This window comes from Cryptomeria japonica, chromosome 6 (genome assembly GCF_030272615.1).
Source record: "Cryptomeria japonica chromosome 6, Sugi_1.0, whole genome shotgun sequence".
Taxonomy (NCBI): domain Eukaryota; kingdom Viridiplantae; phylum Streptophyta; class Pinopsida; order Cupressales; family Cupressaceae; genus Cryptomeria; species Cryptomeria japonica.
Window position 1 is genome coordinate 393,880,617 of NC_081410.1, and position 27,460 is coordinate 393,908,076.

At 37.1% G+C, this 27,460-nt stretch overlaps 1 protein-coding gene across 1 annotated transcript in view; it reads left to right on the forward strand.

Annotated features, from left to right (window-relative positions):
• Positions 1-27,460, forward strand: part of LOC131038306 (vacuolar sorting protein 18) — a 394,486-nt gene that overhangs the window by 299,807 nt on the left and 67,219 nt on the right. The window contains exon 19 of the mRNA XM_057970666.2: positions 21,036-21,141. Within this exon, the coding sequence (XP_057826649.1) occupies positions 21,036-21,141 (106 nt within the window). The remainder of the gene's footprint in view (positions 1-21,035; positions 21,142-27,460) is intronic.

Genomic DNA, 27,460 nt, shown 5'->3' on the forward strand with positions numbered 1-27,460 from the left:
TAGCTCATTATTTTAATTGTCAAGTTACTTGTAAAGTCAGATCTCTAGAGCATCATTACAAGTTGTATTATAACACTTGCAATCAGGTCTTCAAGTCCCGACTGCAGCTAAGGTCCCTTTAGTTGAGCGCTCTTGTGAAAGTCAAGTGGGGTTGTATGTCGAACATTGCAAGTAAATCAACTTTACTTGTAATCAGAGTTTTGAAACCCGATTACAAGTTTCGCTATATAAAAGAAAAGAGACACACTTGGTCACTTGCAATCGGGTTCTAGAAACCCGATTGCAAGTGTGTAGGGGTTATTTTCATTACAAGTTAAAATCACTTGCAATCGGGTCTCTAGATCCCGATTGCAATCTCTTCATGCTTCACCATTGGCAATGTGTATTTTACTTGCAATCAGGTCCTTGAAACCCAATTGCAAGTGTGCAAGTACTACCCTTTCACTTGTAATTGGTCCACAAAACCCTAATGCAAAGTGTCTTAGCCAAGTCACCTTTCTTTTTGAGTGATGAATGCAAGCGTGTATTGTGATAACCCCTACGGTATCACCGGATGTAAAATTATTTAATAATGTTAATATATGGATTAATTAAATAAGGTTACTGTAAATAAATGATTAAAATGCTAATATAGGTAATATATTAAAAATAAAGGAAATATATTTAATATATAATAATAAAGAAAAGTGTTATTTAATATTTAATATATTTTAAATGGCAATATGATAATGTAATATTTAATGTATTTAAAACACCCCTATTCAAAGCATAATATAATTAAACTATAACGAACCCCCCCCCTCCCCCCGATTACCCCCGCACGAAGTGGTGCGACGGTGGCTGCGATTACCACCGCACCCCTTCATGCGGAAGGGGACCCGTGGAGGGGTACAACCCTTCACGGGGTATAAAGGGGACAGCAGCACACAGTTTGAAGAAAAAGGAAGGCAGCGCGAGGTGCAAGGAAAACTGCGAACAGCAACAAGGAACTGCAAAGTGGAAACTACTACTACGGGTGCAGACAGGTAAGGGATGTCACATGTATATGTAAATGATTATAGTTAATAAATATTTTAATATATATATTAATGAATATTTTAATATATATATTAATGAATATTAATAATGAATATTTTAATACATATATTAATGAATGTTAATAATGAATATTTTAATACATTTGTTGATGAATATAAGTAATGAACATTTTAATGCATATGATAATGAATGGTTCTTAGATGTTAATGAATACATATCAATTAATAGTTAGGAATATACGTTAATAAATAAATGTGAATTTTGGATAATGGATATTTTCCGAATATATGTTAGGGAATACATGTTAAATTAGGAATATGAAAATGTGGATTATGGAATGGAAAATAGTAATAAATTGTAAAATGTAATATAAATGTGATTAACTGATGGAGGCTATAGGGAGGAAACTCCCTTAGTCTAATGGAGGGATTATGATAATCTCTGGTAGTGTTGTGACGTATTCACACATCGCCCCATTGCAAATGGGGACCCCTGCTTTTTTTTGCTTTCTAGGGTTTGTTTTTTAGGTCTTTTAGGGTTTTGTTTGTTAGCCTTTGCGTTTTGAGTGTCGCCTAGGGGATCACCTGGATAGCAAGTCCTGTTGGAGTCTGAATGTCCTGATCCTGAAATTTGGCTAAGTCTGGAATGTCTTGATCCTGAAATTTGACTAAGTCTGGAAACTGAAAAAACCTCCAAAAACTAGATTTTGCAATATAGCTCCTAGAGGTCTGAAACCACTCTCAAACATCCTGAAAGTATATATGGAATATAACTTAAAGTATAAGTTCTTATACTTAAATGTTATATTCCATAAAATTATTCTGACGAAGAGTTCAAAAAGTCAAATCTCACTCCTGACCCTTCCTGAGGGTCCAAAGCGAAAATCGCTCCTGACCCTCAGAGAGGGCCCACAGCGAGAAATCTTATAAGGGTCATTGCTAGCCTTATTTGGTCGACTTAAGATGTCAAAGGCATGGTGAGGGATAGAATGAACATAATGAGGTATCTAGACTGGATCAAAGATGATAAATTGAAGGAGTTTTGCCCAGGAAAGGAAAAATCGCTCCCGACTCTCAGAGAGGGCCCACAGCGATTTTCGTTGTGCACACATTTTTTGACCTTTCTTGGACATGAATTTTTATTCATAGCAAAGAACAAGACGATATCTCCCTTGGCAAAGTGATTTTTAGATGAAAAGTGAAACATTTTGGTCCAGGTAGCAAAAATCGCTCCTGACCCTCAGAGAGGGTCCACAGCGAGATTTTCAAATATGCATTATTCTTGCAAGATCAAAGTGATTTTATGATTGGAAGGGATGAAGGAAAGCATGTTCTATCCGTTGAATATAATTTGGAGGATCAACACAAGAAGAAATCAACCCAAAATGAAAAAATCGCTCCTAACCCTCACTGAAGGCCCACAGCGAAAAATCGCTTCGGACCCTCAGAGAGGGCCCACAGCGAGAAACCTAATATGGGAACTTTTCATCCAAGTTTGAGGAAAGCTAAGGTTAGGCATGGGTTTGAAACGATGTTTGAAAAGCCTTGAAGTGAAAAGAAATCGTTGAGAATCAATATTTTGAAGGCAATTACAAAAATCGCTCCGGACCCTCAGAGAGGGCCCATAGCGATTTTCCAAGATTCTCTCCTTGGTTTGAAGAATTGAGATAAAAACTTGCTTGGACAGGAGGAGAATGTGATGTGTTATGCCTTGGAGGTGATTTGAAGATTAAAAGATAAAGGAATTTGCCTAGAACCAAAAAATCGCTCCAGACCCTCACTGAAGGCCCACAGCGAGATTTTCAAAAAATGCATGTTTTCTTCAAAATGGTGCTAAGGCAAGGTTAGGACAAGGAGAAGAGACCTCCAAGAACATGATGAATATTATTTTGCCTTTGAAACTTGATGATTTTGGTCAGAAAATGAAAAATCGCTCCTGACCCTCAGAGAGGGCCCACAGCAAAAAATCGCTCCGAACCCTCAAAGAGGGCCCATAGTGATATTGTTGAAAATCCTCATTTTACCTTGCAACAACAAAGCGAGTTTGGATGAGATGGATGAAGGAAGAACATTGCCAAGTGATGAATGAAGTTTCAATGAAAAATGATGGATAATCAAGCTCAAAACCAAAAAGTCGCTCCTGACCTCAGAGAGGGCCCACAGCGAGATTTTGATTTCCTTCGTTTTGCAATGAAAAGAGACCAAGTTTTGATCATAAATGGAAAATAAAGGACTTTCTCCACCCGCCTGAAGAAGTTTTGACTAGAAATGATGGAGGACTTTGTTGAAAACAGAAAAATCACTCCTGACCCTCAGAGAGGGTCCAGGGCGAAATCCTCATGAAATCTCATTAAGCCTTGTTTTAAAAATTCATATTCTCCAAATTGCACTTGATCGCCAACATTGCTAATTTTGAGGCGTTTTAGAAAATTAAATTTAAATTTGAAAGCATTTTTGCATTTAATAAATTAATTTTAAACCTTGAGAAAATCGAAATTTATTTTGGAGGCATTTAAAATTAATTTTTAATAAAGCGCTCAAGGCCTTATTTTGTTTTTATTAGCCAAGTCGGCCTACTCTTTTGAGGTTTTATTTATTATTTCACCTTTTAATTTGGCAAGTCGGCCTTGGAGAGAAGAGAGGTGAGCGCTCTATATATTGGAGGGGTTTGTTTCACATTTCAAATCATTCATTCATCCTTTTTCAAGTGCAAAGTTGAAGTGCGAATTGGAGGAACGAAATCCAGAGGATTGAAGGCGAATTTCCAGATTTTGAAGAAGCTAGTGGAAGGTGGAACCCTTTTGGAAGGCTAAGGGAGGCGCAATTCATCTAAGGGAGAACTTTGATCTACACTTTGCCTAGCGAAATTCATCTATTTTTACATCATTTCTTAGAGTTTAATACTCAAGAGGAGGTATGGCAAAATCATCTTGACACCCTTGTTTAAGGTTTGATTTTTGGACATTTGTTTTGGAAAAATCTAAGTATTGCATGGTTAATTAGGAAATAATAACTCAAGATTTATCATGAAGTTTTCTAATTAAAATCTTAAATCTTCCTTTTAAGTTTAATTTCTACACTTCAAGATATAATACTAATTTTGAAATGTTGTGTAGGTATCAAGATGGCGACTCCTAGGGCAGGAGCATCTACAAGTCGGCAGGTTCTCATCAAAGAAGATCTGGTCCAGGACAAAGATGATCTCCTCCAGCTCAGTATCACCAAAGAAGATCAAGCAAAGATAAGGGTGACCTCCTCCAGTCTAGCATCAACAAGGACAACCTTCTTCGGTCAAGCATCATCAGGAATAACTTCTTCCAATCCAGCATTCCAAGGCGAGGTACATCAATCATCCTGCACATCAAAGACAAGAGAAGTCAGAGCAAGGGTTCGTTGAAGAAGCATTCTAGCTTCTCAACATCACCAAATTGGATATCTACCAAGTTCCAAGTGTTAGATAAGGTGGCATCCCAGTCATCACTTCTCCAGTCGGATTGGTCCACCTCAGCATGTCCAGATTCAATGTACCTAACTCATGGGAGATGGCACAAACTTCGATGTACCTACCCCAGCTATCCGTTGGTCGAATTTTCCAGTGAAGACATGTGTCCTTAAAATGTAATTTTATCATTGGTCAAGCATTAAAAGTTATGTAATGGTTGTAACAAACGCTAATTAGGGTTTTCATTGTTGAATCTTGACCATTGATCTCAAATTCATCTGAGCCATCGAATTGTATTGTGGGCACTATATAAGCCCCGACTCTTCATTTTGTAAAGGCAGTTAGAATAGATAATAGAAGATAGAGAGTAGTTAGAGAGTGAGTAGTCAGTTGATAGAATAGCAATTAGAGTAGAATAGGAGGACAAGGCAAGAAATTGTTGCCATTGATTGTAAACAAACTCCATTTTCATTGAAGTAATGGTGAAGTATGTCGTTTCTTGCAATATGCATGGTTTCTTGTTGAATCTTCAATTCTAGATGGTAGATGATTAGATCGAATGAAGGAAATTGTTGAATGCACCTGTGTGGAATCCGTTTAATCCATACCACTAGCCTCTTACTGATTGTAAGGACGCCTTGTGTGGTCAACTGGAATGAAATGAGCTTAATCATAAGTCGTTACACGTCTATTGTTTCATGCATTTTCTTGAATGGTGATCATTGTCAGATGGTGTACAATTTAAACATATTGGAAGCATCCCTTAGAAGATCGCACTGAGTTGGTGTTGAATTGTTCAGCCTGATGGTGAGACCCAGCCCAGTAGGAATCCACCTAGTCATTCATCCATCTTCTCGCATTCTAGGTAGTAGAGTAGACTTCCTAAACCTTGTATCTTTTGCCATTTGTTTGTCTTCCAGTTAGTTAGTAGGACTTGTGATTCTAGCAAATCAGACGTTCAGGTCATCAAGTGTAAGTCCCCTTGTGATTCCAGCAAATCACATCATACCACAAAGAGCTTATCCACACATAGAGATCCTACAACGAAGAACCTTGAAGTCATCCTGATTGATCCTTTTCGCGATATCTTCAGCATTCAGAGGCTTTATTCAAGAGAGGATAAGGTACCTTTAGGTATTTTATTCTGTGTTCGCATGTGCATAAAAAACACGTCAACAGGTAGGCAGTATATATACTGAATATCTATATGCATATATGTATGGCTTGGTTGACAAAGTTCATCCAAGAAGAGACGGATCTGGCCGGTCCCCTCTGGTAGACTTGGATGATGAGATGCATCATCCAAGGCAAGGAATTGACATATGGTCTTCCTTGGATGGCTTGGGTGTAAGAAAGACAGGAATCAAATTAACCTTCGATTTCCTAGATGGCTTGGGTGTAAGTACTTACATCCAAGACAGAATTCGAATTAACCTTTGATTTCCTGGATGGCTTGGGTGTAAGAAATTACACCCAAGACAGGAATCAAATTCACTTTCGATTTCCTAGATGGCTTGGATCCAAGATGGGTTCCAAGAAGGCGAGCTTCACAGCTGCCTAAGGACATATCTCTGTATGGCATTTGTATCCTTTTTTATTAGATAAGAATTGTGATTAGTGTTAATTAAGTATTTTAAAGTTAAATTGCAAGTTGGATTAGTTATATATATATATATATATATATATATATAATTGTTGTATTCTAACAATCTGCTTTGCAGGATAGTGATCCCTAACTAGTAGGGACATTACATGTATCTATCTTGCTAAGCCTCTTTTATGTGTAATCGGATCTTAAGGTCCCTGCTGCAAGTTTCTATGCAAACTCGCACACTTGCAGTCAGGTCTTCAAGACCCAATTGCCAGTGAAAGTTTCAGCATCTCTTCCCCATTTTGCACATCCCAAACATTTAAGACTTGCTAGCTTGCTCTCAAATCCCCAAGTTCTGATTTCAAGGGCAAACTATGAAGATTTTTCCCACTCATTTGCAAGCAATACTCACTTGCAATCGGGTCTCCAAGACCCGATTACAAGTGGAACTGTCATGGTTTTTCCCTACATTTGCATTGGTCATTTCCACCTTTTCAAGCTTGCTGCTATTCACTTGTGCTCTTCCACTTGCACATTCCGAGTTCACCTGACTCGCATTCCACATCCCAAGACCCGATTACAAGTGCAAGTTGTGATGATTCCCTTGCCTACAATCCGTCCTCCAAAACCCGAAATTGGTCCAAAATGCAGTCAAAATACTTGAAAATGAGTCTCTAGGATCTAATAACAATTGCAAACTTGTATTTTCTCATTACACATATGAAGTTGCCTGTTCGTTCTCCACAATTGCAAGTCAATGCTCTTGTTTTTCCACACATGTAATGTAGTCTCCAAAACCTGAAATTCACTTATGAGCCCTTTTTTGCATCAATTTATCCCTTCCTTTGTCAGTCTTGTTTGCACACACGATCTATCAAACCAAGAAATCGAGGCATGGGCATTGTTTTATAACAATTTCATCTTGAATAAGGTGTTATAGGGTTCTTCATTAGTGAACAAAAGAAGAATAGATACAACAGTAATTCATGGGACAGCCCAAGGATCAATAATCCTCATGAAGTCATCTGTAAATAGAAGTCATCCAGTGACAAAGTGAATCAAGCATGGAGAAAGAACACAACAAAGAGAAGGATTTCCCTCATGAAGAAATGGTACTACCCCAAGCATGTGATAAGGTTGAAGCTCGCTGGCCAAGGACACAAAGACTATCAAGGGTGCAAGTTCTTGTTCCGATTCAAGATGCCATTCCTGAACCTGAGTACTTCAATCACAGAGTGTCTTGTAACAGCATGAAGACCTCTTAGACAGAGGATGATGTAAATAGAGTCATGTCTTGGACACTTAGATTAATTATGCAGATATAGTTTCATTTTGACAAATTACATGTAATGTCAGAAATTGTAATTGCAGGAAATCGTATCACTTGCAAAGTTGTAAATTGCAATTACATGTAATTACATTGCAAGTCGAAATGCAATAGGACTTACAATGTTGAATAAGTCATTGTTAGTTAGTTGGTTGTGGAAAACGTCTTAGTTAGTTAGACTTCTCCCTCATTTTGCTCTCAACCCCTCTCCTATATATAGATGAGGGTGCTCTTTGTAATGTTCATCTTTTGGCAATCCAACAAAATTCTACCAGTTTGTATGTGCACTCTAAGACTTTGAGCTTAGATGTAAATCAAATTGCTCTCAATAAAAGAGGCAAGTTATGTTGAGACTTTGTGCTAATTCAAGTTGTTATGTGTTGACGTTTTCTAGATTTGATTGTGATTTTTGTTCTATTGTTCAAGAAGGATTTAAATTCAATCTTCCAGACTTTGAGCTGCTAATTGTATATAGAGTCATAGGTTTGGTTTACAGACTTGGTCTTGCAGACTTTGAGTTGTTGTGTGTTGTACAGTGTTATCATTTTGAGAAGGTTGATAGGATAGTAGAAGTGTTGAAGCCTTTGTGCTTTCATTTCTATTTTCTCGTCCCGAGGAAGTGACGGAAGTATTTGTGCTTTCATGTAAACTTTGCTTCCCTTTATGTTCTAAAAATCCTACAAAAAGTTTCATTTTTGTATTTACTGTTATTGTTGTAACTTCTTTTCTGAAATAAGAGAAAGAATGTTGCCTATTTTGAAGAAAGAGAATAAGATGTTATTCCACCCAAATTAGATTAGTGTTAGTTGTAGTAGAGGGGGAGCCTTCCCTAAATTAGGAGAGTTTTATACTTCACACACTATGGCTGAAACCACAATTTTGCACATCTTCCCAGGTGTACAAAATTTTCAACCAACACACATTAGCTAAAATTGAGGAATTTTCATCTCCTTCATTAGGCAAAGTTGTAGAGCTCTCAACTTGCTTGGCCTCCCTCTCGGTTGCAACCAAAATAGATTGTGCATTGTCACAGTCTGATGGAGAGGGGGCAGCAATGTCTTAGGTGAGTGCACTGCCTTGTTTAGAGTAAATGGTTCGCTCCCATCTTTACTTACACTTTTAGGAGTCATATCACTAGACTTTCCTTTCAAGCTAGATTTCATCTTTTCCATAGTATAATGATGTTGTGTAACATCCTTCCACCAAGTAGCCTTGTTTTTATATTTCTATTTGGTACATTGAACAGCTAAATGACTAGTAGAAAAGCATCTGCTACATCGGAACGAGATGCCCTCATAGTCTAAAATCTATTTTCAACATCCTTTTTCGGTGGTGAGAGAGATCTCCATTGAGAGTTCTTTGGTAATATCTACTTCCACCAATATGTGTGCAAAGACAATTTGTAGATAATCGATAGAGCCATCATTAACCCACAAGAATTTCCCCAGCGAATTACCTATAGCTTCAAAACAAGATTTGAACCAAAATTACAAGGGAAGATTTGGGACTCTTACCCAAATTGGAGTTACAGAAAAGGATTTAGTGGCTGGATCAAAGGAGGTGTGCAAAGTTTTTTGTTGTGCCTTGCATACACTCCCCGTCGTCAACAAGGTCCCCCTCCCCCTTTTGATTCCTACCTCTTTGAGTTCTCGTAGCAGTTTTTGTTTAGTTTGCAGAGCTAGGCGCAATGTAAGTCGGTTTGGTCGGATTATACCATAGGATTTTAGGAAAAGCTCCTGCATTTTTGGTCTCGCAATGCCAAGCTTAATCCTGGAAGGAGATGAAGGTTTTTAAAAGGGGAGAAATTTGAGGCAACGTTGTACCTTTATCTCTCAGAGCCAAAAAAATTCTTCAAGGGAAAAAAGACAAAGCGAATAGAGAAGGGACAGTTTAAAATCTAAATCTGGCCTTTCTCCTCTGTGTGCAAGGTTGTGATTCTTGCAAAACCTAGTTTCTCCCTTAAAGGTTAAGTGGAGAACAAAGGGGGTATTTTAAAATTGAAGTTCATATTTTTGCTTGCAAACTCGAACTTGGTCCCCTAGAAGGGCAAATAACATAGAAGCTGAAAACACTGTTCACGTTTTTATTCTAAAAACCCGAGTTTTCTCCATTGTGGCGTAAAGAGGGAAAAAGTTACCAAAAGGGCGAAAAGAGAAAAAGATAAAGGCAATTCTTGCATTTTGCCTAAAAAACCCGACCACCTCCCTAAAAGGTAGAGGTAAAAGTTGCAAAGGGTGCGTGGTGTATTAAAGTTCACATTTCGCCTTATAATGCCGAAATTTCGCCTAAGGCAAATAATGAAATTTTTAAAACATTTTTTTGCATTTTACCCAAAAAGACCGAGTTTTTCCCTAAGTTGCGCGCAAAAAAAAAACAAAGGGTAAAGTAAGGCGCACTTCAAAATCGCACATCTCACAATTTGGCCTAAAAGGCCAAAATTCTCAATAAGTGAAAAGGGGCAATTTAAAAAAAAAAGTGAATTTCTCACAATTTGCCTAAAAAGGCTAGTTTTCCCCCTACAAGGTAAAGTGACAAGTTAAGAGGATTTTCTTATAAAACAAAAGGCCGAGCTTGTGATGATGGAGTAAAACTTTAGAGCGAATTTCTTGCAATTTTCCTCAAAAAGACAAAAAGTTTCAAATTGCAAAGGGGCATTTTAGAAGGCAAATAACAAGACATTTTTTAAACACAAAATCGCATGTTTCCCTTGAAAAGGCCGAATTCTCTCCAGCAAGGGTAAAAAGTGAAGGGTGGAGAAACTTGCATTTCTCTTGACAAACTCGAAAATTTTCCTATTTTTTTTCTTCAAAGTCGAAATCTCTCCTCCTATCAGCAAAACAAAGGAGAAGTAAAGGTTAATGAAAAAAGGCATTTTTTTTAGAAGAGTGAAAGTTTGCATTTCGGCTTATAAAACCAAAATTTCACCCAAGGCAAATAATCAAATGTTTTAAAGCAATTTTCACATTTTTGCCTTTAAAAGCCGAGGTTTTTCCCTCAAGTGCAAAACGTTGCAATAAGTAGAATGAAAGCATATTATAACGCCAACCTGCATGATACCTTTTGGAAATAAAGTTTGAAGAATGTAAAGTTCGGATTTTGCCTCTAATCGCTGAGTCTTGTAGGGCGTAGAAAGTGAAACAAAAGGAAAGTTCGCTCATTTTTCTCCAGAACACCTAATTTCTTCCCGAAATTGGCAAGCTAGAGGAATGATATGGGAGGTACGCCACATGATTCACATTATGCTTCATAGCACCAAGTTTTCTCCCAAGGGCGAATGAAGGAAGAGATTTTCTTAAAATCCCCATTACAAACTTTTCTCTTTGCTCGGATTCTTTAGCAAAGGTTGCAGCGCGGCCTTGGTCGAAGGGAGTCAAGGGCGTGTACCAAAGCCCACCCCAATTTGCCAAAAGGGCATGCAAACCCATAGTCTTCTTTTCCACGATTCTAGGTATGCTGATCGCTTCTAAAGTTTTAAAATTTTCCTGTATAAACCATATCTACAGTATGTATGCAATATAAATGATGCAAGCTTCAAAATCCAACTTTGCAATCCATCATTTGCTATCAAAATTCAGCCCAAAATCTAAAAGTTTTAAACTTAGGGAAATTTCAAGAATGTTAACGAAATTGGCAAACATCAAAACATCTTCCTAAATGCCCTTCAAAAATGCCTAAAATTCCCTTATTGGTTGGTAAAACAAGTTCACGATCGAAATGCATTAAGTCGAAACTAGAACTTAGTTGTGGGAAAACCAGTAGTATAGGAAACATCGTTTAAAAATGCATCCAAATCAGCAACCAATAGAATTTTAAACCAAAACGCACCTAATCCCCCATCCCCAACCGGGCCTCGAAATTCAAATCATTCATAAAAAGAACTGTAGCAATACTTTCAAATTCTGGTTATCATGTTGTTTTACAATTACAATGTCGTTATCCCAATAATTTTGATGTTAACGTCGTCTTTGGGCACCACTAACCACGTTTTTACCTTAAGCCTACATCTTAATTCGCGTCCTGATATGCAAGATAGATGCCACCTAAGGTTGCAGAATCCTCGAAGGCACCTGACACATCAGGAACATCCCAGGCACCCAAAATCGACAACCTCTGCAAATTGGAGAAAATGAAGTATCGATACCAAGGGGTGATACGAGAATCAAAAGTTCAGAGTAATTGGGAGAATGTTGGCGACACTGACTTTAGGCATGTTGATCTTCAAAATTTCAAAGACAGGGTGTATGCTCCTAATGCCTACGAAAAAGTCAAAAGTACAATGGAAAGCGGTATTGCACAGGCGGTAGGTTTTCCCCAAGCCATCCAAAATTATGAGCTTGTTGTCAAGGCTTCCAAGCATTATCTACCAGATAGCTATGTGGTGATTGCAAATGGAACAATGATGGCTGCTTCACCCTAGAAGCTACTAGGGAGGCCTTTGACATCCCACTACCTGAGGATGCAATTGTAGTAGCAATGGAAGAAGCTCAAGCAGCTTATGACGCTAATCCAAATAAGTGCAAGGGAAAAATAAATGAAGAATGGTTTAAGGAGAGAAGGCCCCCTAGCACCAGGATTCCCAAGAAGACCTACAGGAGCGATTTCATTGAGGAGTATGGAGATATGATAACACTGCTCAGTCGAGTCATGGGACTCCCCCACTCCAACCTCTTCAAGGAGTGGATGTTCTATTTTACAGAGCAAGTCTTTTTGGGAAAAGTCAAGTTTGATTGGGCCCAAATCAGAAGTGATAACATACATACCCAACTAGTCCATCTTGAGGAAAATAAATACTTCACGATGTCCTCTTACCTAGTGTACATGTATGCAAGGCATCCAAAGCTTCCAAGATTGATTTGCTTCGGGGAAATAGGAAATGGACCAGGCCAAGTGAAAGTGTATGACTGCTAACCTCAGTTGCATTATTATAGCATAAAACAGAGGGAGAAAAACAACATCGCCTAAGCAGTGGGCCAATATGAGTGCGTGAATGACGCATTCACCATGCGCATGGTCAGGATGATGCAAGAAGGATTGCATTAACGATTATCTAAACAGGCCACCGCACTAATGTGGAAGTACGGAGCATGGTATATCCAATTTCCCCTGTTCACCTATTTGAGAGTTTCAGGCTTTGAAGGTTCCCCTTACAGACTCTCACAATACGCTATAGACAGGATGATTCTCTTGGAAGTTGCCAAACAAGCACATCCAGTGGGGCAAATACTCAAGGACAAGAAGATATCAGGAGTCACGTTCCCAATGACCATAGGGGACAATGATGTGTATTTTAAGAATTTTGCACATGCTGAGCAATCTTACAAGGAATTGGCATCCTATTGCTTACAAGAGCACCCCTTCAAGAGGAGCTTCGACCCCACTGGATTAGGGAAGAAAGCCTATGGCAGGCATTATAGATATAAAATGACTATAGAAGATTATTGAGCCAGCTGCAAGGATGACTTTGAAGTCCACCGGCAGGAATACTCGAGGCTTAATGTGCATAAAATCAGGACTTTCAAGTATGCCCAGGTCCCAGATCAGCTAGTTGACTATGGGGATTGTCTACAATACCAAGACTATGAAGCAGTAAAAGACCTCCCACCATCGATGAACTGGTCCCAAGATACAATCACTGATTTGGAGGCTATAATGGAAGTTATATCAGCAGATTTAAAAGTTAATCCATGACTGGATTCAATTCACTTGCAACCTGATGGGAGGCTTTGAATCTCACTCGTCAGAGGATGAAGAGGCATCAAGTGTTGTGAAGGAAGAAGTTGAGGAGAGGATCGAAAAGAAGAGAAAGAAGACGAAGGCTAGTAACAAAACGCGAACATCAAAAAGGTATAGGAAAGATCCAAGCCAGTCACCTAAGGCCCTTGTGCGGGAAAAGATACCAACAAGAAGGCCAACCACCGCCACATTGTCAAAAGATCCTGACTCAGCTGAGGATGTAATTGAAATTGAGCATCTACCTACTCCTCCCCTGTAGATTGATTTGGTTGTCACTAAGGCAATCGATTCGCAAGGGCCTAATGTGCAGGAGGCAGAGACGTAGATCATCGATCTGGATGGGCCTGAGAGTCAAATCGAGGAAGGGGAGATTATACCGAATGAAGAGGTAAGCAGGCAAGAGGACACACATGAGGATCTAAAGGAAGAGGATGATGTGAAGAATGATGGAGCAGTTGAAAGGGCTAAGGAAGAAAATAAAAATGAGGAGCCCTACAAAACTGAAGAACAATAGGTAATGGAAGTCATTCAACAGTTGCTAAGTGAAGTTGGGGAGAATTCAGCTGTAAGGATCAAGTTACAAAGCTGACTCAGCCTCTTTCCATGACTGATCAACAACGACTAGATAGTGAATCTGCTAAGGCATTGAGATAACAAAACAGAGATTTGGTTGTCACATTAGGACAACCCACTCCTCATGCATGACTGCAGTCCTGGATACATAAGAAAAACGCAGCAAGGCCACCCATAAGCATGGATGACTTATTCTCTACAATAGGAGGGCTGCAGCTAAACTGGCTCCAAAATCTCATAGTACAAACTAGTAACCTTTGTGTTATTGATTTTTGCGAAAATTCCAGATTGTTCATCGTGATCAGCAGAATTAGCTGCGGCTTTGATTTTTTTGAAAAATCAATAACACGAGTTTTAACATGCGGTTTTGGTACTAGTTTAGTCGCATTCGAATAGGAGAGCCTCAAACTAAAGGGAAGAAGAAACCGAGAACATATTCCAAGATTACCAAAGATACTCAAAAGAACTGAACAATACATATTGCTGCTCTGCTTGAAGACAAATCCGTCGAGGAAGTTGCATTGGCCGATTATAGTGTTATGTCAATTCCATTGGGAAAGGTGGCAAAAGAACAGGAAGTGGATGAGTTCAAGGACTCCATGCAGAACATATTGGGTCAGCTAGAAAGAATGAGTGCTGAACAAGAAATGTATAAGGCATGTGCTGAGCAGGCCGAGAACTATATAGATCATCTGATTAAGCCGCTGCAGTACGCTACTGAGACTTATGTCTCCCCTCTAGAGCTGGCACAAAAAACAATTGCAGAGTTTGAGAGTGTCCGAGACACTACCAAGGCAACCTGGGAATGGATTAAAGACATAACACAGATGGGATATCTAGTACTTGAGGAGGCGACTGGCATGAGATTAGACGTAAAGCGAGTCTACAAGAGACTGTAGATCATTAGGGACCAAGTGGGAGAATTTCAAAAGGCAGTTGATACGCCACTCCCCATCATTAGGGCATTATTTTTCACCCATTCCTGGATTCCCACATTGCAGTAGATCCTTGGACCTTTTGATGTCGATACCTTTGAAAGTTGGTACTGAATCTTAGGTATGAAAGGCTACATCGTAGATTGCAACAACAAAGGATGGAATGAATATGAAATAACCGTGCTCGATGTCGAGACATTCTGTAAGAGGATCTTGTGAACTTTGATCAATGATTGGCAGCCAAAGCTGGAGTGCAGCGAGATGAAAATACGCTCGAAGGACCCGCTAAAGGATGATGGAACTCCATATTCCAAGGATGATATAGCATTCGCCAGAGGCTGCGCACAGCTATAAGGGACTTTGAGACCAATAAATTGGTCTGGTTAGAGCAAATCGGAAGGGTAGATAGTCGCTGTGAGGACGTTCACTTCCAAATGAATAATCCACCTATTCCTCCTCTTCAAGAAATATGCTCCATCTGCCTAAGGTTCCAAGAATACGTTCGGGTAGAGTGAGTTGCAAGCTGAGACATATGGAAAGGGTACTTGAAAGGAGAAAAGGAATTTTTATTGTAAAAGAGGAAAATATCTAGTTTGGGATAATAAAAAGTGCATTCCCAAAGTTAGTTATTTCTCCCCAACTACCAAGGTAATCTTTTCAGTTTTTGAGCTCCGTGCAATGCACTTTTGGGGGGACAACTGTATGGTAGGTAGTTGGTTAGTTAGTTGGGAGGTATGTTCCTTATTAACTAGGTATGGGTAGTCATACTTTTGGGGATGAATCTGGGCCACTTGTATTGTTTAATTTGGGCCGTTCATTCAATTTTGAAAGTCTATTTAAAGGGATTGAGTTTCCTTATTTTAGAACTCTAGAATTGTTACAAAAAATCTGTTGTAATGTCCCCAATTTTAGCCTTTAGGCTAATAGGCATTATAAGGAGATATTAATTAAATTAATTTCTTATAAAGTCATTAAAATGAATTATTTATTAAAAAGTGACTATATTTAATTAATTTAATTATAAGTGACTAAAGTATAAAAATAAAATATTAATTAATAGTCACTTAATTAAAAATAAATATATTGTACCTACCCCCTTCTAGAAGGTGTCTCATGACGAGTTATGGAAAAGGTTAAATAGATGAGGGTAAGAGAAGGAAGGCAGACTTGGATTTTGAGATTGGAGAATTAAAAGGGTTTTGTAGAACCTAAAGGGTGTCTGCAGACTTAGGATCCTTGGGAACGTCAACTCCCATTGATCGCATAACTGAGGGGGTGAAAGATCCTATGAAGGGTTGCTTTGAGTGAGGAGCATTCAGCTCTTCACATTGAGCTTATCAAGGTTTCATATCAGATTTTGAATCCTTTATCAGATTTCTACGATTTTGCTAATGACAATGGTGAATGTATCTCCATGGTGATTTGAAGATAGCAATCTCTCCTAGAGAAGGAAGCAATATGATTTGTTGTTCTTGGAGGGCAAATCGAAGTATGTTGTTGCTGGTTGTCATATTGTTTGCAGATTGAACCATCCACGATTTCGTTCATACACCATCCAATGTGCATCGATTTTGATATTGAAGGCTACCGATTACATTGGGATAACAAGGCGATCTAATTGTTATAAGTTTTGGTGATAGATATCGGCCACATAAGAGAATCTGATCAGAACAGTTCGGTGGCACATAAACCCTCGATTTGGATTGACACTTCATGGTTCGGCCTTGGGATATCTGGTTAGTAAGGCGCCCTCTTCAAGAGAGAAGACCGACCAGTTTCGAGGTGAATTGGAGCACTTGTGTGCAGTCTACCTTGGTATCTCAGACCCTTCACTTGCAGCAGGAGGGACGGCATGCACATGGTTCGATTTTGCTCATTGGAGTCTCCTTGCCAATGGATATTGTTTGTTCCTTCATCGCCATACTCAAGCGATTAACTCCAGGTTCTTTGCCAATAAAATTCATTATAATTCCAGTTTGATATGCATAAAGTTTATGAGTACCATTAGTCCTCAGAAGTCTGAGAATTAGTTATTGTTATCAGTCAATGTGTTTGGGCTTGTAAAGTTATCATTGAGCTATCCTATGAATAAAGGTTGAAGGAGTTAATGGCTCCATCTTATATGACTAAATTCTGAGATTGTATGACAACCATTTGACATAATGACAGCCAGTAGATGTCCATGTTTGAGAGCTACTTTTGTCTTGTAACACTTCTAGGTTGGTCTAAGTATTTTAATATTTTCATATTTGCATTTCAACGTTTTTTGGTGAATGTTCTTTCATGAGGAATTAGTGTTTGATGTCCCTTATATTGAACTGAAACTAAGACCAGCAGACTGAGACTCTGTTAGCCAAGTGTTTGACGAAATATTTAGGACAAAAAGATCAGAATTTTCATATCAGAATTGACTAGGGACATTACATCTGCAAAAATGTTTATAGGTTTTATGGAATTCCAAGATGTTCATATTTCCTGTGAGTGCATGGTTCTTGCTTCGTCATTCAAATTTTTGTAATGCGTTTTATTTACAAGTAGTGTATTTGGAAAAGTATTTGATAGGGATTTCTAGTTCATACTATTAAGGATTGGCTGATTGTCAATCCCTTTGCATGGTTAGTCTGAACATGTTCATGTATCTAGTTCGCCTGTTAAACACTCTGATGAATGTTTATTTTAAATTCCGTATTAATGTTTAAAAGTTTGAAAATTCAACTTTCCTTTGAAGATTGCTCCAGATTATACTAAGTTGTGTTTAATTGGCAAGTATAATGTGGTGATGTTAGGATCCTCGTGTATTTGCCCACATACACTATTTTAGTTAGACTAGTTAATATCCGCTTCTTATTTTCTCTCTTTTTCCTTTTTTTTGAAAATCTGAAATTGCAGACCGTAAACAGCATCATACGTATGAATAATCTGATCATATCTAGACCTATAGGGTATTAGGGACCTTATATGAATTTTGAAGCTCATTCTATCCGTAAAACATAAGTCCCCCTCGTGTCTACCAGCAAGACGCATCAACTTTTGAGCCATCCCACAGTCAAGACCTAACGAAATTGACCTTGAGGTTGCTCTCCACTGATCTTTTTAGCAGCATTGGAACTTCCTTACGCAAGAGAGAATGGGATTGCTATTTGAATTCTATTATGTGTTGACCGGAAGGAGTTGAAAACCGACTTCAGATGCCTCAATAGTTTTAACATAAGAAAGTGCTTGTAAATGTCACATTGAGAATCACAAAGCACAATGTGACAGTCATGGGAATTGTCAAAAATGACTACAAAAAACCCTCGTGCATATGGATAGATTTATTGATCACCTTTCAAAATGGGCCACTAGGTATCTATAATTTGTTGATGAAGCTCTACCAAACTTGACCAAAAACCCCTAAACCTTCTAATCAACCCATGTTTGGCAAAGAAAGCCACATTTTTTTCAACTTCCCATAGTATATCCTCACCCAAATCTACCATCAAAGGATCTCTAGCCAACAAAAGCAAGTGAGGCGAATTTAAGGTATCCTATTCTGCATTACCATGTCCCTTCCATGCACACCTATCATCCAACCCTAAGGGTGGATGCTTGTCACAATTACCAACCGTCGTGCTTTATAATGGAGGCTGCCCAACATGGGGGCCAAATGGAGGTCGTTGCCCATAAGCCCTATCTCCATCCCAACATATCGAAGCTTCATGGAAAGTTGTTGAGCTAGGCACGCCCCTGCCTTGCATGCCAATTAGCCAAGCTCCATGGAGTTGTCCGGAGTAATAATCCACATTCCACTCATATCTTTGTTAAAAAACTCTAGCTGCAGCATTAGTTGGAAGTCGCGACCTCACCTTCGGTGATTATATCTCCTCAATAACTATATTTTTTATTTAGATTCTTTTAATTTTTATATTATTATAATATATACATAATAATTATGAGTTTCTAATTTTGAAAACTTTCAATAATAAAATATTGAAAACTATAATTGAGTTTTATATATTTAAAATTTTTAATGATTAATATGTAAATATATATCAATCATAATAGTCAAAAACTTAAAAGATTAAAACAATGAATAAATAATAATATATATCTTATATATATGTAATATATGCTTAATGCTATTTAATATTTATATTATGTACAAATTTTAATTCTAAACTAAACAAAAGTTGTTCAGAATAAATAATTCTAAATTAATAATTCATACCTAGTCTCTAAATAATATTCATATTTTTTTTTAGATAAGTAATATCTCTGAGTAGAAATGTTGTCATTAGTCATTATTTATATTCAGTAATGTCTCTGAAATACTCATATAAATATCTCTGAATATGCATATTTTTTTTACTCATACTATTCGTACCTAGTCTCTAGCACATTCAGGCTTGACTTTCATGGATGGAGATATTGATTGAGATCTCTGAACGTATTTACCCAATCGGTACACAAAGGAGAAAATATGAAAGGTACAACAGTTTACTTGGGACATTGCTACAATGTTACCAAAATTATGTCTTGCATAGAATTGGAAAATGTGAATACATCAGAAGTGCGCAAAAAGGAGAGAGAGAGAGAGAGAGAGAGAGAAAATTTAAATTTATATTTCATTAATTTAAGCAGAGATCAATGGAAAACATAAAGTTTAATTTTTTCTAAAATTTGCTAAATTTTTCCTGATTTCAGATTTTATTGAATTAAAGACCTTTTGTCACATTTTTTTAATGGAAGTTCGGTGATTTTAACAATTTTAAAACATAAAAGTGCATAAGATTTAAAGTTCAAATTCTGGATTTTCTGATTAACCCCTGATTTTGGCAACACTGTGTTATCAGATGAATGCTACAGAACTAAGATAGTACTCATGCCAAACTCTATATGAATAATTGCCATAAAATCTTAACCACGAGTTTTAACAAAAACTCGCTGTGCATTTTCCTCTAAAAATTGCAGAATTCTCCAGAAAAAATTGCCTGACTCACACTTACAAAAAACTTGGCTTGTTAAAAAAATAAAGCACATAAAGTTCATTATAATGCAATTTTTGGGTTTGGATTTCAGGTCTTTGACAGTGTTTTATTGAAGTCACAAGTAGGTGTTTTAGTGTTTGTGTGAGGTTAATGCACTCCATATCATCACGTGATGGGGCAGATGCATGTTACCCTAAGCTGTCTGCAAATCTACATTTTTCCTTCAACTTTTAGGGATGCATATTTATAATTTTATTTGCTGAATCAGGTATGTGCTAGGATAAGATGCTTGATTAATTCTGTTTTAAAAAATTAATTTTTTAATCGTAGTGAAGATTTTTTGTTAGTGTCAACTGTCAAGAGGCTTCACAATTTAAAATAAGATAAATTTAATGTGTCACAGGCCTTTGCCTGTAATAAACATTTTATTTTATAATTTATGATTTATAACCTTTTTATATTGAAATGTGAAGCTTGTATTAAAAATTTGATCCCTTTTTTTGGTGTATGATGTGTATTGAACTTTAATTTGATCTCCATATGAAGGAAATCAGTAATATGTTTCATAAAACCAGTAATATGTGTGGTTTTGAATTTTGAAAAACTCATGTAATTTTTGATCTTTTTTGATAAATTTGCTGAGTTATTCGGTCAACTGAGCAATTGCCAAGTCCAAGTTTTTCAACTATGGTTATCACAAGCATCACTAATAAAAAAATTGAAATAGTTTATTAAGTATATTGCATCTTCTATAATCATTCCTTTGTCAAATGTGTGCTTTATGGTTAGGAACTTGCTAAATAAGTACAATTTATTCAAAGTATTATGCAGATCATTTTTCATAATGTAAGATAGGCAAGGTTCAGTTATCTTTCTACCCCTTAGTTAATGTCTCTGTTTGTGACTGATACGATTGAGCGTAATAGGTAAAAGAAAATACATATAGTTCAGAAACTATTAACAACAAAGCTATATATATATATATATAAATATACTCAATTTTTTACAGTCATCATAACAAGATGCTATTTTTAGAGTCAGCTAATTAATTAGCAGCATCCTAGATGCTTGGCTTCCATATTATTATGATTGTTTTCAATACTATACTGTATGATAATATATTTTTCTGTGCTGCTCAACAATAGAGATAGAATAGTGTCTCCTTAGGTTCTATTGTGCATTGTGCAATTGTGTTGGGCAGGAAATCATTTAATAAATTTTACTCATAATGGTATAGCCATGAATTGTTTATCATTCCCTGAATGATGGGGGCAATGGATATTTCCTTCTGTAGCATATCTCATTTCAACAAGCTTACATGAGTTGTTTAGTTGCAAAATTGTTCATCTAATCTTCTCATGGATTATCATGTTGCTTGTTAAATTTTTTGGTTAGACATCTTACTGCCTTTAACAAACCATTGTCTGCAGAGATGAGGCACATGAGGCTATCAAGTATTTGGAATACTGTGTCTCGCGGCTCCAAAATGAAGATCCTGCTGTGCATAACTTGTTACTTTCCTTGTACACAAAACAGGTTAGTTTAGCTACGACATAATCTCTCATGAAACATTATATGGTCTTTCAGTTTGACATAAAAGATCTCTTTGTTGTAAATGTGTTTAGTGAATAAGATTATAGAAATAAAAGATTTTGATTTCAAAATATGTTTGGGTAGAGGAGATTGCTATGCATTGTGATAGCTCATTTAAAATTATCTATTCTATGATTTTTTGTTTTAGTCATATGAAGTTTATATAGCTCTTGATAGTCTGAACATTGATGATTCTTTGCAAAATGAAATGTTTTCATGCTCTTTGATTCACACATCTTCCTTACTCTTAACCTAGGTTGCCAGTTCGGGTTCGAAGAACCAGTACGCCGGTATGGCAAAATTTTGAAAAGGGGTTTGGGTTCGTTAGTACAAAACCATGTAAATTATATATATATATATATATATATATGCAGCCTATAAGCATGAATTAAGATTAGCATGCCACATAGCATCATATAAACAACAAAACCAACATAAACTTGTAATCATAGCATCATCATCATACCATAACAGCATCATATACATCAAGTTTAATATCAAAATGATAAAATATTCAAGTATCATTGTTTCAACTTTCGACAATTTAAAGTTTGATCATCAAATGGATTCTCTAATTCGTCATCCTCATCATTGACATTGACATTAGATGAATCAATGCTAATGCCAATGCCACTTACACTTGCACTCGCACTTGAAGTTTGCTCGCTATCTGAGCCATCAAATGCAACAAGCTGAGAAGTGAAATCATCCAAATCAGTATGTTTTGGCTCCATATCCCACATCTTCGTTTCCCCTTGCTTGTAGTCATGTTGCTTGTGTGAAATGAGCCAAGTTAATGTTTTAAAACTCACTTTTAGGGTCATATTTTTTTTTTTTTATGTGGTGGAATTCAAAAAAAATTAAATTTTGCAAAAAAAAATCCATTTTTGGGCTGTCAGACCCTTGGGTTCAACTTGGGTCCTCTTGGGTTCGCCCTGGTTCTACTAGGCTTGTGAATCACGAACCCTGTCCGAACCACAGGCGAACCGGACCCGAACCCCAAACTAGGTTCGGACTGGACCAGTACCAGGGGTCTAGGGGGGCGAACCCGGTAACTCAGCTCTTAACCATCACTCAAAGCAGAAAATTGTATTTATTTCCTCAAATTTCTCTCTTGACTAATGTGTGTTTCTTACCCCCGAGAGGAGGCCAAGACCTCAAAAGTAGTATCCTCTGCCAATTTTCATGAAAGATATCTATAGGAGCCTAACAGAAAACAGAAAGAAGTACATCAGTTCATGTGATAACATGTACAAAGGACTATTCTCAAGCCACATATTTCAAGCCAATAAGGAAAATGGATGCAACCTATGTCTCGAAACTCCTCCCAAGGTCTTTTTCTCAATGCAGGACACAACATTTAGAGTGTGACTTCAAAAAGAAAAGGCTTTCATCCACAGGATTATCAAAGCTTTCCCAACCCCAATACCCTCTAGGACTGGTGTATATCATAAAAATGCCTAAGAGCTACTTAATGAGTCTGTTCTCCTCCAATTCATAACAAGACATAGTATCTCAAGGCCATCCTTGGTTCATGAAAAAATTGTGACTTTATGGAATATTGATCTTTGGATTTCAACCTAACAGAGGATCTTTGTAGCATAGTCCTTGTCTATTTGTGTGTACCCCTTTTGCCAAGGAAATAAAGAAAAATTGAAGATTTGATGTTGGAATGTATGACAACCTTTAAGTTCACAAAAAACCAAGGAGTGATGACCTATGTCTGGATCTATGTCAACATGGATCTTGACAAGCCTTTCCTAGACCGAATGATTCTTGATATAGGAGGCTGAGGAATAGCATGAGATCTGTTTGGCTAGTAGCCAGAAGTCAGTAACAGCATAAAAATATTAAATAACTAAAAATGTGAGAAACTTGTTAGTAGCAGCTGATTCAAGCTTGAAATTTCAGCCAAAATGATCACTTGGTAGTCATATGCTTTGTACAGGCTACTGGCCAGTTTTAAGACATTCAAGCAGCAGGCAGTAGGTGAATATTCAGTTTGAAATCATATCTATTCATTGTGGTTTCTTCTACATTTACTTCTTTTATCCTTCCCTCTTCTGGCATCTAAAACTCATAAAATAAATGAATGTTACACATTTAGGTTTTTTTCGGTCGATAGGTTAAAAAAAAGCCATCCAAATTTGTGTTTGTATTTGGAATTGCTCAGGAATTGCCATGTCACTTTTGGGATCGGTTGAGTTCTTTTGCAAATTGCTGTTGATTTGGAGCATTTTGGCCGCCAAAATTCCAAGCCCTAGTCAAATTCATGAACAATTCAAACTGTAATCTGACTCTAGGATGTTTCATGCCTGGTATCGGTTTGTTTTTCTGCCAGTTTGGCAGCATAGATAAATAGACAATGTAAGATCCCGGCTGTCCTAGAACACAACAACAATGAAAGAAAAATAACTAAAACAAAAAAAAGAGTTACATACCTTTAGAAACTGATTATTAAAGTTGCTAAAACAGTTCAAGATCAATCAAATTGAGTCAAAAACAACCTCAATATTGATGCAATGAAATCAAAGAGTGAAGGGTACAAGAGCCTACATCAGAAAATGAGGAAAATGCTGTTTTTTTCTTTCATCAAGCAAATTTTGATGCAGGATTTGCAAGTTTATAGGTGTGTTACTGAACAACTACTTGTCCAAAACTAGCTTGTGAGTTGTTGGGCAAGAAATTCATGAGTACTTGCAAGTCCTTCATTTACTTGCCAACTTTACAAGAGCCTACATCAGAAAATGAGGAAAAATACTTTTTTCTTCCCTCTAGCAAATTTTGATGCAGGATTTGCAAGTTTATATGTGTGTTACTCAATAACTACTTGCCCAAAACTAGCTTGTGAGTTGTTGGGTGAGAAATCTACCAGACCTAGCTGATTTGTGAGTACTAGCTGTTAATGTTTTGTAGCTTCGGTCAGATTATTCTAACTGATGAAATCAAATGCTTAATTGGCCTATCGGCCTTAAACATTTGATATCTATCCTTCACAAGTATTAATCAAATTATTTGCTTTATTTGTTTAATAAGATTCTTGCTTTAATTATTAATCTATGAAATATGATTGTAAATTAATTATATGTATATCGATATTGAGTATCAATCAGATTATATATTTTAAGTGAATCATATTATTAAAGTGTATCGGTATCAAATGCAAATTGGAATCGATAACAATCGATTAACCTTTGTTATGTATCGGCGTGACTATCACAGCCGATAAGACATATCTACACAGAGACATGTCTCTATGTGGACATGTTCCACGTAGAGGCATGCCTCTACGTAGGCATGTCTCCCTCTATATGTAGAGGTGATCAATCGGTACTTGTGAACATACAGAAATATTAAGTGTTGACACAAGCCTGACTGCCACCTTCATCACAGCAGCCCGTATTCTGGTAAAATCAATAAGTAATATATCGATTGTTTCTTTGTTTAAAATAGCACTTGTACAGAGATCGATATTATTATAAATCGATCATTGGAACAGCAGTTCATATTATAATAAATCAATTTTCTTAGTGATTGATAATACTGTAATAAGACTTGGAGATTACATTCTTAAATTTAAAATATCCTATATTCAAATCTGATAAAACTTCAACATGGTATCAAAGCCAGTCTAAGGAAGATCCGATCAGATTTGAGTCTAAAGGCTGTCGAAATTATCATTTGAATCTTTTTCTTTAGAAAAACATATTTCTTCTCCAAATGGCCAACAGTGTTAGGTTTGAGGATCGTCTTGAAGGTGCCTCTAACTTTGTCCCATGGAAATTCAGAATTATGATCACATTAAGAGAGCAAGAGTTAGAAGCTTTTGTAGAAAAGGAACTTCAAAAGGAAGAAGGACAAAGATACAAGAGGAAAATACTCATCCAAGAGAAAAAAGGATATGACCAAGGTGCAATGTTTCAGATGTGACCAATATGGGCATTACGCCATAAAGTGTCCAGACAGGCCAAGACCTCAAGCCACTGTTGCAGAAGTTGGTAAGACAGGGTTAGAGAATGATTCAGAGAAACTTGTGTTCTACTCAGCACTATCAAGACAAGTATCAACCAGTCCTAATACTTGGGTGATTGATAGTGGAGAATCACGTCACATTACAGGATTCAAAGAACATCTTGATATTCTAATAGAAAACTTTGATGAGGAAGTAACTATTGGGGATGATTCAAACTATCCCATAAAAGGAATTGGGACCTGTACTATAAACCTGAATTCAGGCATTTCTCTTCAACTTACAGGTGTGTTATATGTTCCAGGGATAAAGAGGAATTTAGTCTCCATTTCAGCTCTTGAAGACAAAGGATATAGAATCACCTTTATGGAAGGAAAGGTCTTGGCATGCCAAAGAGCTCAACCATCAAGAAGGCTTACACTATTGGAGTAAGACATGGGTGCCTCTACAAACTTTGCATTTCTTCCTCTCAAGCCCTACTCCACGAGTCCACAAGTACATGTGAAATTTGGCACAGAAGGTTAGGACATCTCCATTTTCGAGCTCTCCCTTCAATTGAAAAAATGGTAATAGGTCTACCTAAGCTCAAGCAAAATCATGAAAGAACATGCAAAGGATGTGCCTTAGGGAAAAACACGAAAGGGACTTTTCACTCCAGAGGGAGCAAATCTAAAAATGTACGAGAAATTATTCATTTTGATTTATGTGGACCCATGTCTGTAACCTCTTTAGGAGGATTTTTGTATTATGTTATCTTTGTAGATGATTTCTCTAGGAAGACATGGATATATTTTTTTAAATGTAAAGGGTCAAAAGAAATCCTTATGAGATTTAAGGAATTCAAGGCTCTAGTAGAAAATATATTGGGTAAGAGAATTAAAATACTAAGAACAGATAATGGGGGGGAATATATTTCAAATAACTTTAAAAACTTTTGTATAAATGTTGGGATTAAGAGGGAGTATACAGTTCCTTATAATCCTCAACAAAATGGGGTGGCAGAGAGGAAGAATAGAACTATTGTTGAAGCTGCTAGAGCTATGATGTATGATCAAAACTTAGAAACGTCTTTTTGAGCTGAAGCCTCTAGTACTGTTGTATATATACAAAATAGATGTCCTCACTCCCTCCTAGATGACAAAACCCCTTCACTAGAGTTAAACCTGACATAAGCCACCTAAGAATCTTTGGATGTCCAGTCTATATTCATATACCTAATGAGAAAAGATCCAAATTAGAACCCTCGGGCAAAAAGGGCATATTTGTAGGATATAGTGAAACATCTAAAGCCTATAGAATCTACATACCTGGACAAAGATTAATTGAATTAAGTAGAGATGTCATATTTGAGGAAGACATTGCTTTCAGAAAATCTAAAAGTACTCAAGAGTTAGAAGATCAAGAATCTCCTCTAAATATGGAAGAGGATCTTGCTCCTGAGATTCAGAGGGAGACTCATGAAGTAATAGAAAATGAAGGACAAAATGAATTCATGGATCCTGCAAATGAACCTAGAGACACTAATGTGAATCGAAAGAGGCCACTTTGGGCAAGGAAAATGATTCAAGAGGCTAAAGACCATGCAGCACCTCAAGGGACCTTCAAGGAAAACAAAAGACCTCACAGGTTCTCCAGCTATGTTGCCTTGATGAGTGAGATCATCAAATCAGAACCTTCCAGAATCAAGGTCATTAAAAATCAAGTGTGGAAGGATGCTATGACAAAAGAGTATCAGTCCATCATTAAGAATGATGTTTGGGACATTGTGCCCCGACCTAAAGATAAATCAGTAGTGTCTTCAAAATGACTTTTCAAAATCAAACATGCGGTAGATGGTAGCATTGAGAAATACAAAGCACGATTTGTAGCCAGAGGTTTCTCTCAGAAGGAAGGGATTGACTATGAAGAGACTTTTGCCCCAATTGCCAGATATACTTCTATTAGAGCTGTCATTGCCATTGTTGCATCTAAAGGATGGAAGATTCACCAGATGGATGTGAAGACCGCCTTCCTGAATGGGGTAATAGAAGAGGAAGTATACTTAGAGCAACCCGAAGGGTTTGTCATGCATGGAAATGGTTCTCATGTATGCAAGTTGAAGAAAGCCTTATATGGGCTCAAACAGGCTCCTCGAGCCTGGTATGAAAGGATAGATAAATATCTTCTGGGCTATAACTTATCCAAGAATGATGCAGATCCGAATTTGTACTTCAAGGTAATTAATGGTGAAATGTTGATTCTCATTTTATATGTTGATGATTTACTAATTACAGGAGAAGATCACCTAATAAC